This window comes from Trichoplusia ni, chromosome 16, assembly GCF_003590095.1.
Source record: "Trichoplusia ni isolate ovarian cell line Hi5 chromosome 16, tn1, whole genome shotgun sequence".
In the NCBI taxonomy this organism is placed as follows: domain Eukaryota; kingdom Metazoa; phylum Arthropoda; class Insecta; order Lepidoptera; family Noctuidae; genus Trichoplusia; species Trichoplusia ni.
The window spans coordinates 1463857-1478016 of NC_039493.1; the positions used below are offsets into that span (position 1 = coordinate 1463857).

The window sequence follows — 14160 nt, forward strand, 5'->3', positions numbered from 1 at the left end:
TTCACTGACATTATTGTGTACAAAATTAAATAAATCAAAGCAATTAAACATGTCAGAAAGTAGCTCTATTGTAGAACAGCCAGAAAACAATCAGAGAAAATAAATTTAAATATAGAATTCTACTAATAACCAAACTGACATTGTCGCGTCGCGTGTCATTTGCCAGTACGATAACATAATCATTCAAAATAAAATTAAAAACGCGATAACTAAGATTAAAATAAGAACGCAGCTATTTAAATTAAAAGTAAAGTTTACGCGCCAATAAATTACTATTTCGAACGTGGAACAAAAAGACCTTGGCGTGTTTCGTGGTAAAAGTTTTAAAATTAAAAACAAATCGTGCTTTTGGCGCCATATTGCTTTGTTTACTTTTGCGTGCAGTTTTTAAAAGACCAGTCTAGAATATTATCGTGTTGAGTTAAAAAGTGTGTGATTTGTGGAGTGCTTTTTATTATAAATATTTATTATATAGTTTTGTGAGTCATAGTGTGTGACGTCTTTGTTATAGTCACGTCTCTGTCTCTTAACAAATGCATTGGAACGCAACATCAAAATACATGTTAATACAATCTGTTATATTTTCATATCATAGTCAGCCATCAAATCACAATCATTTTAAAGACAAGCATTTTTCTTGGAATTTGAAACTCTTCCATCCTTTTTCTCTTTAAGGTCATCGTTCTTTTAAAAAAGAGACAGTAATTAAGTATGTAAACAATGAATCGATTAAAATCTTGTGTAACACCTACTATTAATCATAGATGTTTGTCTTAGTCGGTGTCGAATCTCGGTCAAACTATATTTACTTTTCGCCTACCTATTTGTCATCAAATGATCTATATGACATCTGTTTAATGTTTGCGCCTAATATTTTACGCTTAATTTTTTCGTCGCCTAACGGCTAACTGGAGGATATAGTTAACACTTAAATTAATATTATTGTGGCTGTGCAAGTTTAACAGAGCCATACACGGTAAAAAACAGCATCTCTTTTCGACAATTACAACAGAAAAGCGTCGTGAGGAAAAAGCCAGTACACAAGAAGAATTCGTTCTTTTCTTTTCAAGTACTTTTTATAAGGTTTTGGCAGGATTCTACATTTTGACATTGATCATCATTCCCCTGCCCTTATCCCAATTATTTAATTTGGGGTGGGCGAAACATTCTACACATTTCTAGATTACTTAGCACAAATTTAAAGGCGTAGATTGTATTTCTTACACAAGCTCTGTATCTCTTTGTAATTCTTGCATTGTAAGTTATAGATATACTTTTTCATCAGAAAACGATAATTGTTTAAAGAATGAGCCTTTACCAGAAGAAGTAGAAGTAACATCCTTTTAATTTCTCGAACTTCGAAAGGTTAAAAACCTTATAAAGCGTAAGGTTTAGAACTTTAAACTAGTTCACTAAGTGCAGTTTCAGTCTAACGACAGCTTTAGTCAAGTTTTAACGACCTTCGCCTTACCAGTAGTCATTTGAGTCTAGAACTGCAGTAAGTTCTAGACGTAAAACAAGCGTCAGTTGCATAATTATATAATGGCTTATTTTATAATGTTTTACAATAGTTGAACTCTACTATATATTTAAATACATACGTCATGCATACATTTTCTAATCATTATTTTTTCCGTGTATTTAATAAATAAAAAACAGTGTAATTGCAATAAATAATCAAATCCGCGGAAAAAACGGTCAACTAAGAGTTTAAGTCGACTTCTTAGTTTTTTTGGATTTTCCGCAACAGGTTTGCATGAATTGCCATAAACGCTCACCAAATCTATTGCCAATGCGCATCGCGTGACGTGTTCCCTTTTTCTAAGTTCATCCATGACCTAATTCATATTTTTGTCCAGCCTATCTGGTCAAAAGACATTTCCCCAATCGTCCCGTTTTGATTTATCAAAATTTCGAGTCCATTCCATTGATTTAAACGATTTAAAATTTTACTTGGCTAAAGGGGCTGGGCGCTTTCGGCCATTTTGCAGTTTTCCGTGACAGAGCAGTACGTTGTTAAGCAGCATCTTTCTTCTGCTGGTTTCCTCACGGCGTTTTCTTGCACTGTTATAGCAATATGAGTTCCTTTTGCCAAATAAAGTTTTAGGATTTGAAGTTACAACCTTCGAATAAGCAGTCTAACGGCCATACCACTAGGCTTTCACTGCTAGCAATATAGATCAGTAAAGTTCATGAAGAACCAACACCTTTAACAAAAGAACAAAGAACTAGGCACTTAACCTATTTCCTTTGATAAAACAAAGACTACGGTTGCAAAAGTTTTAGATATCGGTAAAAGTTTATTGCTTATCGATGAAACTTTTGAGTGGTCATACATTTTCTAAAGGTTTTATAGTTCCTAAAGGTTACAAACTATTATTTTTGGTGAATTTAGTAGACTTTGTGTGTGATGGCAATTATGCTTCTGCTGGTAAAGAACTAGTCAAAATCGAGATGAAAATTTATGATTTTTCTAATACATTTATTTTTAATTTAGGCTGTAAATAGTTTTTAACTAATGTTCGAAAAATATCGGCCTGAAACCAATAAGGAAAACTAGGTATACAATACTAAAATCTTTTCAGCAAACGATTACATTTCACGACCAAAATCATAAGTAAATGATTGGATTTAAACTTACACTTCGGTTAAAAAATACTTACAAAAAAATGCGTTCGTTCTGTAAAACCAATATGTAACTACGATCATACATTCAGTAAATTTACTAACATACCTTCTCGCTAAACTCCAGAGAGCGACACTTAACATACTCTTAGCAAAGAACAATTAGGGTGGTATAAAAATGGCTGAAACCACTCCCAGAGACGATGTTTATAAAAAGGAATACAGGAGGCTAAGAAGACTGACCAGCGATCTGGCGATACGACAAGTTTCTGTACGTATTTCTGTACCAAATATGTATACCCGAAAGATATTAATTTTATTGTTAAAAATAGATAGATGGCCAAAAAATATTATGACGTTAGTTCTCTAGGAAAATACTTGCAATGGATGCAGGATTAGTGCACGTACGCTTTCAGTTTAACTAAAATTCTCGTTGTACTTTCTTAGTTAAGATTTTCTTCTTTTAAGTGTTCTACGCCTAGAGGAATGCCTACTCTTTGCCTACAGCTCAGTGTTATAAATGCATCCCTAGAGGCTAACTGAATAGACCTCATAAAAATAAATAAAAACTTATAAATGGTCTATTATTCACAAGCAAAACTGTACACGACATAAGCCAAAGATAAAAAATAGGGTTTTTATAAATATTATTATGCCTTAAATTGAAACGATTTTTATTCTTTTTACAGTCGGAATATGGCCTCACGGAAGAACAAGTTGCAGGTAACCTTTTTCAATTTTCTTCAAAACTCTTTGACAACGGTACTAAAACAACAATAAATCTTCTTAATCACATTTTACTCATTAATATGAACTCCTTTCTCCAGCTCTCCTGGTGATCACCAACAGGCAACTCCACATTGAACAATCAAATAAGAAAATCACAACAACCATAAATAGTTCAGCCATCCCTTTATTAGATCTAGAAAAACGCTGTTACTTTGGGATTTCGAGAAAAACGTCATCAACTGAATTCTCTTCTGTAAAATGCCAAATGTTTTACGAAACTTCACAGAATGGACAAAGACAGAAGCAATAGACTTTCTAACAGCAGCAAAATCAATGTAATAATGTGGACTTAACCTAGGAAATATTATAGATTATAATTAGGTGTAGATTAAGTAGAAAAAAAACGTAATTCAAGCCTTGCAGTTGTGAAAGAGGGACAGAGCATGGCGTAGAGCAGCATCTCTCTTCCACAACTGCAAGGTCTTTCTTCAAGAGATGATAATCCTCTAACCCTTTCATTGATTATGATCCTTTTTTGACAGAATTCAAGGAAGCCTTCATGCTGTTCGATAAGGATGAAGATGGCACGATCACGATGGCCGAGCTTGGAGTCGTCATGCGATCGCTGGGACAAAGACCATCAGGTAAGATTGAGAGTTTGACACACGTTGGCGCCAATATTGGCCTCAACAAAATCAACCATCAACCTTACTTGACCAATTTTTGGTTTCAAAAAGTATTGTTTCAAACTTGGCACAATCTACGGGATTGGCAGTCCCATGTAAATTTTATATGAGTTTTTTTTATCAGATAGTTTACGCAATTTTTAAGGCCAGTTATGGATCTGATTTTTATCGTGAAAATAATATCTCCAATTTAATTTCACCGACACCTTTATATTTGTATTAAAAATCATGGTAAATAAATCTTCATTTCAATTTATATCGTCGTAAAATTTCAGTCAAAAAACCAAATACTCTTTGTTTAATTAAAGGTAAAATATTTGGGCTTTGTCAGATTATGGTAAACTGCACTAAATGTCTTTCGGCACAAAAATAGTGCTAATAACAAGCACTAAAGAGAAGACGGCAACACTACAGAACATAAATTACAAACAACCTTATAATATAACTAGCTGACCCAGCAAACGTTGTTTTGCCGATTTTTTTTTCTAGTTGTATGTAGTTTTAATGCCACATTATAAAAAAATAAAAACAAACAATTTCGTCCAAAAAATAAAATATATTTTTTTAATGTCAGCAACCCTTATCACTTAGGGGTATGAAAAATAGATGTTGTTCTATTCTCAAACCTACAGAATACGCATATAAAATTTTGTAAAAATCGGTTAAGCCGTTTCGGAGGAGTACGGTAACTAACATCGTGACACGGGAATTTTATATATTAGATATACAACAAACATAATAACTAAAACAGCAAGAGTTGCCTTAAATTTACACATAAACTATTACAAAAACAACAGTAATAACCAACTCATCATACTAAAGAGGATGATTAAAAATGTTACACCATGTTTAACATGCAGGAATAATTTGATACAAGCTGAATTAAACATTGAACGAGTAACTTTCAACACTGTTGTACTAACGAGATTTTAAAACTGAAGTTTCATGTTGGAAATTAATATCACTTTTGAATGAAATTTTTAATAAAATTTGAAATAGAGGCAAGGCATGTGCATACTTTGACTCTGATTTCCTTTTTCTCCGAGGGCAGTTTCTCTTGAAGAAAATTGATAGGTTTTGCACAGTTTTCATATCCACGAGTTTATTAAATACTGAATACTGTGTTTTATTCTTGGATCAACTGTACACTAATACAAAGGCTGACAAATAATGATTTATTGTAATCTATTTGAAACTGTGTTACGGATCACGCTTATAAATAGACAGAGAAATAATTATTGATAGTATGCTGTTTAATTCAGTTAAAAATCGTTCGGCTCCTACAGGTAGCAAATATTTAAAACAATAATTATTTAGCCTGAGAAAACCTACACGTTTTTTGCGTAACAAAACAGTATTTTTTCATAATTTGAGCTAAAAGTAAACATAAAACAAAAAACCTTAAATCAGACGTCATTAAAAATAATATGCTGAAAATTTAAACTACCTAACGCCTCACAGAATAACTGAACCCGCACAAAAAAACACATAATCGTAAACAAGACCTTTTTTCATCCACGTTTTGGGCATATTTCCCGATACTATCATAAAATTTTATTGATTACAGATTGTGGAAGTTTTTAAAAGCTGATTACTTAGCAGGGTATATCCCTGGAGTTTCGAATTAGGTCAGGTGCGAGCGATTTGGGCAATGACCCTCGTCTTTGTCAATATTAAAATAATATCACCTATTAAATGGCTTCGTTGTTTTCTTATGTTTTAAGGCTCGATTAGACAATACGTAGAAGTGTCAAAGAACATTTTCTTTTTTTTCTGAAAAATGTTTCACAGTACAAATTAAAGGTTTTACTTTACACATACGCAGTTCACACTACTTACTGTTAAAGACATTTATTTTTCTCGAAAGATAACATAAATCACTTACAGAATAAAATACAATAATTAACAACTTAATTTAGAACATAACGTCTCCAGACAACGTTTACAGTTATAATAAGTAAAAATGTACTTAAAAAAAGAAACCTCACAAATTTATTCGATCTTCAGTGATATACTATTTTGTAAGGACTCACGCAACGCCATCTAGTCTCAAACTAAGTAAAGCTTGTATATTAGTAAAATGCCTACACCAGACGTACACAAATCATGGAAGCCGACTACATACAACCAATATATCCAATCGTATATAAAACATGTATTTTTATCAGAATTAACAATTATTTTCAATTGTACCCTTCAGTGCCATTGTCTTAAAAATTAACACGCTTAACGCTTCAATCAGTCATATTTCTTTCAATTTATTATGGTTTACAATTTATTATTACTAACAATAACATGCACAATAGTCTTGACGTAACACACGTTAAATTAAACTTTATTGCTTTAATGAATAATAAGAGTACCTAATAAATAAAGTAAAATGACATTATACCCGCCCAAAAATACAACTGCATCAGCTGTTTCGCTGCTGTCGCAAGATTTGCATTTACATATGTATTATTTATGGAATTATTCTTAAAACATAATATTAAATTCTCGTCTCACAATCTTAAATAACGTAAAAAGTGGAGTTCCAAGAGATGAATAAGAAAAAGGTTTTTTTTGTGGATCGTATGCCTACATTTCCGAAATTTTAAAAATGCTTCAACATAAATATTTCATTAATTTTAATTCATAATTTATTAATCCATTTATCCGCTTCGAAAATACCTCTATTCACCTCGTTTACCTCTGCCATGCTCCTCGGAAACGACTTGATAGATTTTGATTAATTTTTTTATGCACATTCAGTTAGTCAGAGAACTACCTACTTGCTAACTACTTTTCATATCATACTCACATATATAACATTTCCTTTTCAGTCATACATAAGTTATGTTTTTTTCAAAACCATAAATTCCCTAGAAATAATGTATACAGGAAAACAAGATTTTCTGGTCATATATTATATCCGGTTGTACCTATATAAAAACAGTATAGTCAGTTAATATAAATTAGAGCACTGATATAATCGTAGTTCGCAAACACAAAAACAGTGCCAAAATGTAAATGTTATCCCATCAAAAACAATACTTGTCAAAAAAACCAAGTCTCGCAACTCAGTTGTTCTGCGGTAAAAAGTTGTGAGATCCATGTGATACCACTTTCTGTCTTAATACGTCCAGTCTCTAAGACCACGATCGTGATCGATAACAATTGAAAATCAATTTTATTGTGTCTGGAATCTCCGTACTCGAAGCATTAAGTCGTAACCTAATAATTAACAGCATCTTATAGTGACGTATATCAATATTAAAATTCTTGAATGTTTTATATAAATATATCGAGACTTGGCCATCGCCTGAAAACACGTGTAATTCAATCGCCTGAAAACACATGTAAATTCAATTATTTAGTGCGATGGCGAAGTCTCGATATATTTATATGAAACATTCAAGAATTTCAGTCTTTTAGTTTTATCCACAACGAAGTTACAGGGGGTCGAAAATGGTCTGAATTGCTTCGAGCAAAGGATGGTACGGCCGTGACGTTTTTTTGCTCGACTTGGTGGCCCCAGATGCAGTTATATTTAAAACTGAGTCAATGGCATTATTAAGGTCATCCTAACAAAAAGGTTAAAATATAAATTAAAATAATATTCAAAATAAAACCGCTTATTAATTTTATATGGTAATAATACTCAAAAATTAATCTACATAATATATATATCATAACAAAAGATATCGTTCAAAAAAATTTAAAATTAATTTTAAAACACAAAAAGATGACGAAGAACGCGAGAAGGCCCCGGCGAGATTCGAACTCACGATCTCCTGTTTACTAGACAGGCGCTTTAACCAACTAAGCCACGGCGCCGATGATACCTCGAGCGAAATAGTGTATCATACCACAATCATAAAGAAAAATATCAGCAAATGATTATGGGGTTTAATTATAGAACTTTATAGGTAATTGACCAAAGTAATTAAATAACCTATTATGCGACAGATTAAATAATTAATTTATTACGTGAAGGCGTTAATTCAATAAAACTTTACTACTTTGAAAGATATTTACAAGACTCAATTAATTATTAATTACACTCTTCAATGACCTGGGTAAATAAGCTGATGTAATAATTAGAAAATCACGTTTTTATAACTGTATTTTAATAAAATAGATGCACAGTTGTCCTTTGATATAAAAACAAAACCATTTTTCTCATAATATATTATGGCTATCCACAATATAAGGTAGAAACGAATAAGATCTTCTATCTATTTAGTTATTTCACCATATAGCTATAGGTACTTGAACATGTACAAATAATCTCTATTAAGTAATAGAATTTATGAGCACCCGTTATCTATCAATGTCAATAATGTTTTAATTTATTCTATCACATTGAAATTTTTAATCCGTAACATTGAATGAATAGCTTTACTAATAAATAATGGTATTTTATTATCTATAATATACACGGTGACTTTTAAGTCGTCTTACAAAAGGAGCCCAGTTCATGTAACCGACATTCCGACGTAAAATACCCCTAGGCGCGATAATTATTTTTTTATCATCAGCTAAGACAATAAATACGAAGAAAAATTAAAAAAGAAAAATCTGAAAATACTCTGAAAAATGATAAAAACGCCGCCGCCCGCGCCCCTCACCATTGTTACAAGGCTCGGACCGCGCTCGCAACAGAGCTGTGTTTCTAAAAATCTACGAATTGCATCATAATATTGAATAAAAATTGCATTTTAAATTTATTCAAATCTCATAAATACCATTTTTTTTATCATGAACGTGTTCTAGTCATTGGATACATGAACTGGGCTGCTTTTGTAAGACGACTAAAAAATCACGGTGTATAATAATATAATCTACATATGGATATGTCTATTTACAAAAAACATAACAACTGCAAAATCAAAACCGGTCTGATACGAGTCGGATTTGCGACACGAAGATATACCTACAAATAGACTAAAGAAAACTAATTGCCACATGCTTTTGACGGTAACAGACGATAACATTCATTATTTGTTTCTATAGCGGCAACAGAAATACATCATCTTTGAGAATTTAAACTCTACCTATTACAGTTTAGGTCATACATTCTGGTGACAGACGGACTCAGAAATGGATCTACAGCAGAGCGTTAGTACCTAACAGGGTTCTGTTTTTCCCGCTTTCACCAAATTGGTGTAATTTACAAATATTTAATCAAATGATCTTCTGAGAACTAATAATTATTTTACATATATACATGTCCATGTATAAACAGTACAAAATTAATCATATTTAAGCAGCATAAAAATACAAAAAAAAATGTTGAAACATCGAATTATACTCCCTACATTCACTCGAATTGGATAAACATTTCATTCAGTCATAATGAATTATTCATTTGTATAAACTCTTCACTTGAGGATGTCTCTCAAGGGGTTCCGTCTTTCTGTAATCTAATATTAACAGGTACTTAGGTACAATTATTATAAAGCAATAGCACGTATAAATGTTTCTATGTTAGATGAAAGCCTCAAGAAATCTAAAGTTTGTTAAAGAAAACTTGCGTCAGGTTTTTATGTGATATTTTTCGTCATAATATTCTCACTGGAGTTAAAAAAAACAACATATGACTTTAAACTAACATTGATTTTTACCTCATTTTGAACCTGCGCCAGGCTAATAAAGTGTGGTATTTTTATGGAACTGGTTTATGAATCACTTACATACTGCATTAATACTAGCCTATATACGTCCCACTGCTGGGCACAGACCTGTTACTTTACAGGAAGGTTTTAAGCATTGATCACCAATCTAGGTCATTGCGGGTTGGTGGTTTCAGATTCCAATATTTGGAATCCAGATTTTCTTGCGATGTTTTCTTCACCAGTTTTTCAGCGGTGTCTTAGATTAAGAAAGTAGATACAACTTTTAAAAATTCACAATGATACTTTGCCGGCCTTTGGATCGAACGTGCACCAAGTGCATACACATCCATGCATAGAACTGCCAAGCCTATACTAATCACTTTGATTGCGTAATTGCAAGTAGCCATTAATTCATGAATATTGTGTGATAAACGTATGATGCAGGATATAAAGTTGTATAAACAACATTCTTGTAAAATGAGTTATAACATTAGTCCATGTAGGTTGTTTGTTCCATATGCTCTTTTTGCTAGTTGGTGATCAGTTGAATACTGGTGAAGAGTGATTTAAAAGTGGTTAAGAGTGGCTAAAAAGTTAATTAGATACCTTTTGTGTTATTATATAATTCCTCCTATTTTGAACACAAAGCCAGTTCAACCGTTTAAGAGCTACGGTACTGGAGGCTTACACCAACTCGCAAATACGTCAACTGCTAAAATTAATACGAAAAGTACGATTTTTTTAAAAGACAGGGTCATTTCTTGTTCATTTGTTGTTGATACATTGATCAAGCATTATCATCATACCTTCTAAACGTAGCAGACATAAATAACTCGCTAAGAATACCCCAAAATCTGGAAACTCATAATAAAGTTACAATGTCTACTGTTTCTTACAAAAGTTTTCGATAAATATCTTAGATATTACCTAGCCGCTATAGGCAAGTTTTATCTGGGTGAAACTGGCCACGTAGCAGGCATCCTGTTATAATTTATTACAGTATTACTTTCTGTTAGCAAGATAAACTCTGGTGTAGAACAATACGGGTATATTGTATAAGTTTATTCGTTTGTCCGTGTTCAGCAGCCTTTTTGGGAAGATAAATAGGCCTATCTGGTTTGCAGACGTTTTAATTTTAGTATTAAATAACACTTATGTGTGCACTTGTTAAGTAGATTTGGAAATCATCGTGCTTGCGATAGAACCTTCAAAAATGAAATATTTTTGTGGGAAGTTAAGTTTATTTTCTGTAAAAAATACCTAGGCATTAAAGAAATCTATCGCGATAGTTTCAAACTTTTAATGGTTTGGATGTGTGTCCTTAACGTTTAAGTTACATGCGCAAGGACATACTTGTGCATGTCCACGAATTATTTCCAGTATTCGTGGATCATACAAATGCTTGCCTTACGTGGGTATGGATCTCGCGACACATCTCGTATAGAGAGAATGCGTCTTGCCACTACTAATAGGCGATACCGTAAAATGCTGTACCAAACTGAAAAAAAAAGATCTTAGATGTAAGGAAAACAGACAGTCATGATTCCACATTCCCAGGTGTACCGCAAAAACTAGAAGACATTGAGTATTCAAATGGTACTTGTGACATTCCAGAGACGGAGCTCCGAGACATGGTGAAGGAGGTGGACCAGGACGGCAACGGTACCATCGAGTTCAATGAGTTCCTCCAAATGATGTCCAAGAAGATGCGCGGGGCTGATGGAGAAGACGAGCTCAGAGAGGCTTTCAGGTATACACACCTTTTTATAAAGTCAGAATTTAATCTTTGTAGGGGGAAATTCAGCATCGAAATTGTGTCTGTGATTCTGGATTAAACTAAATGTTCATGGGCGTGATGACGTGTACAGCTAGTTTCATTTCTCTCTTTTAGTCTTAGAATGTTAATAGGCATTTCGAGCATCTTTGAAACCTAGTTCGACCAAGTAACCAGTTTCGAACGAAATGCTGTGTTAGGTTCCACCCACCAGTACCTTTTAAAACAAGTCTCGCAGCGTAAAATAGCCTGTCATGAAGAATTGCGACGCATTGCCATACACCGAAACACAAAACGCAGCTGACATCACCCGGCGGTTAGGTTTAGTCAGCTAGATTCTGACACTATTCGTCCCCTCTTCCAAGGGATCCATGAGAATTCCTCCGCCAAAATGGTTCTAGTCTGTTTGTCAGCGAAAATCACCAAGAACTAATAGTTACCTTCCTTTCTGGCGGAGGTTAGGTTCAGTCAGTAAGAGTCTGACATTCTCCATTCCATACCCCGAGGAAACGGGTGTGTATTGAGGATTCCCACGGCACACCAAAACGAAAACCCGTCTGTTCTGATCTATTTGCCATCGAAAATGTCTCAAAACTAAAGGTTTCCATTCAGATGGACGTTAGGTTTAGTCAAGTCTTAAGAGTCTAACACTATATGTTCCCCTGAGGGAGCTTACACTAGGATTCCACCGCCAAAATCAAAAAGAAAAAGCCCATCTATTCTGATCTATTTGCCACCAAATACTACTCAAAACTCCTTTCTAGTACTCATAACGATTACGCCATACCAAAATGAAAACCCTTGATCTGTTTGCCTTCAAAAACAACTAAAACCTAAAGTCTTCCTTCCTGGTATTCCAGGGTATTCGACAAGAACAACGACGGTCTGATATCGTCGGTGGAGTTGCGCCACGTGATGACGAACCTGGGCGAGCGGCTCAGCGAGGAGGAGGTCGACGACATGATCCGCGAGGCCGACCTCGACGGGGACGGCATGGTCAACTACGACGGTGAGGACTACCGACTGCTTGTGCGCAACGTGGCGCGGGTTCGATCCCCGCGTTGGACAAGCTTTTGTGTGATTTACGAATGCTTGTCTTGAAATTGGGTGTCTTTTGTATGTGATTTGAATGTTTGTTAAACCCCCGGCGATATAAAAATTAAAGTCCTTGACGCGGGAGTCGTTTTTAAAAGAAAATGGTCCATTTTGTAATGTTAAATGACTGAACGAGAGGATAGATAGTAGAAACCGTAAATTTTATATCCAATGGGTAAAATTTAACACCATTCCTGACTTCCCCGGGGCGAATGAGTTCGTAAGGTTTCCCTTTAAGAAGGTTATTGATTGAGGAAGTTCATAATGATTACTTAAATAGACACTAGTTTGCTACGATTCAACAACGATTAAGACTTCGTGTTGCTGACAAACATTCAAATGTTGATTTAAACCGAGTCATACCTTAAAAAGTATTATCTGAGAAAAGTTACTTAAATTAATTTTAATTATGCGTTCCAGAGTTCGTGACAATACTGACGTCGAAAAACTAGTATGCAGACCACAGGCCGAAGAGAGAACCTCCCGGAAGCCAGTGCCCCTACTCGTACCTCCAGCGGTACGGAGGGAAAGAAACTCTGATCTAGAAATATAGACGTGTTGCTAAAGTGGATCTTTTTATAGAACGCGCTTGGTGGCAGTGTATACGTACCCTTATTTCAGTTACCGCGCACATTACCAACACCGCGACTAAAAATCGCAGCTGCGATTAGTCGCGCATGCGACAAGTCGCAGCGATTTTTTTGTCGCAACAGTGAAGTTTCGCGTCTGATGATTTGTCGGTGTTCCTGTAAATTTTATCGATGATTTATGAGTTTTTCGCAAATGTTTCAAATTAAAATAAAAGCGACGATTTTCAACAGATTTTCTCGCGATTTATTATTAAAAATTTACAATTACGACAAATTTTAAGCACAACGTTGACAGATATACGAAAAGTCTCTTCATTTGTAGACAAAATCCGTTGAAAATAGTCGAATTTTACTGCGACAAATTAGTCGCACCTAGTCAATATCGGTGAGAGCGATTGACATTTTATAAGTGTAGTACTGATTAGTGAGTCGGTGTGTGTATTAGTATTTTGTGTTTATGCCTGCAAGTGTTTAAGGCCTTAATAAATGTATGTGCGAACAAAAATAATGAACTAATGATGATAAGCGCTTGATATTAGTCTAAAAATAAATATAAACAAAATAATTGAGGGCTACCAAATGTTTACAAAATCTTTTTTAATTGTCACTCAAAACGAAAACTTAAAATAATTAAAAGAGAGTAATAATTTTACAAAAGCTAAAATTGTATTGATTTATTCAATTTAAAAATACAACATCATAAAATGCCAGGGTTGTCCCGAAGAAAAAAGTAAGACGTTTAATTAATAATATTTTTATTTTAAATTTGACTTATTCTTCGGTTTACCTTTTAGATTGCAAAATTTCAAAATTAAGCCTTCTTTTTATTTTAAATTTATCACAACAACAAAGTCACCTTATGAAACAAAATGGTAGCCCTTAATTCTAAAACATGATAAGACGTCTTAACACTTATTTAAATATTTGTTTACCTTAATTAATTTATTGAAACAAAATCTTTCAAAATCGAATTGTAGATGATAATATAAATTGAATTAATTTAACAATTTTAACACAAAATTTAATGTATGTAACAATTCTTTAACCTTAACAATTATGCAAAA

General features: G+C 33.7%; 1 protein-coding gene and 1 non-coding gene across 7 annotated transcripts in view; one reads left to right on the forward strand and one right to left on the reverse strand.

Annotated features, from left to right (window-relative positions):
* LOC113502137 (calmodulin-A-like) overlaps positions 1-13687 on the forward strand; it is a 67377-nt gene extending 53690 nt beyond the window's left edge. The window contains exons 1-7 of one of the 6 annotated variants that reach the window (XM_026883529.1): positions 142-165; positions 2753-2896; positions 3315-3348; positions 3897-3998; positions 11252-11387; positions 12272-12420; positions 12927-13687. In XM_026883529.1, coding sequence (XP_026739330.1) covers positions 2804-2896; positions 3315-3348; positions 3897-3998; positions 11252-11387; positions 12272-12420; positions 12927-12958 — 546 coding nt within the window. In that variant the 5' untranslated portion in view covers positions 142-165; positions 2753-2803 and the 3' untranslated portion in view covers positions 12959-13687. The other 5 variants (XM_026883524.1, XM_026883525.1, XM_026883526.1 and 2 more) reach the window with 5 other exon arrangements.
* Trnat-agu lies at positions 7783-7856 on the reverse strand. The gene has a single exon. It is a non-coding gene; the product is annotated as a tRNA-Thr (tRNA).
* Positions 13688-14160: the final 473 nt, after the last annotated feature.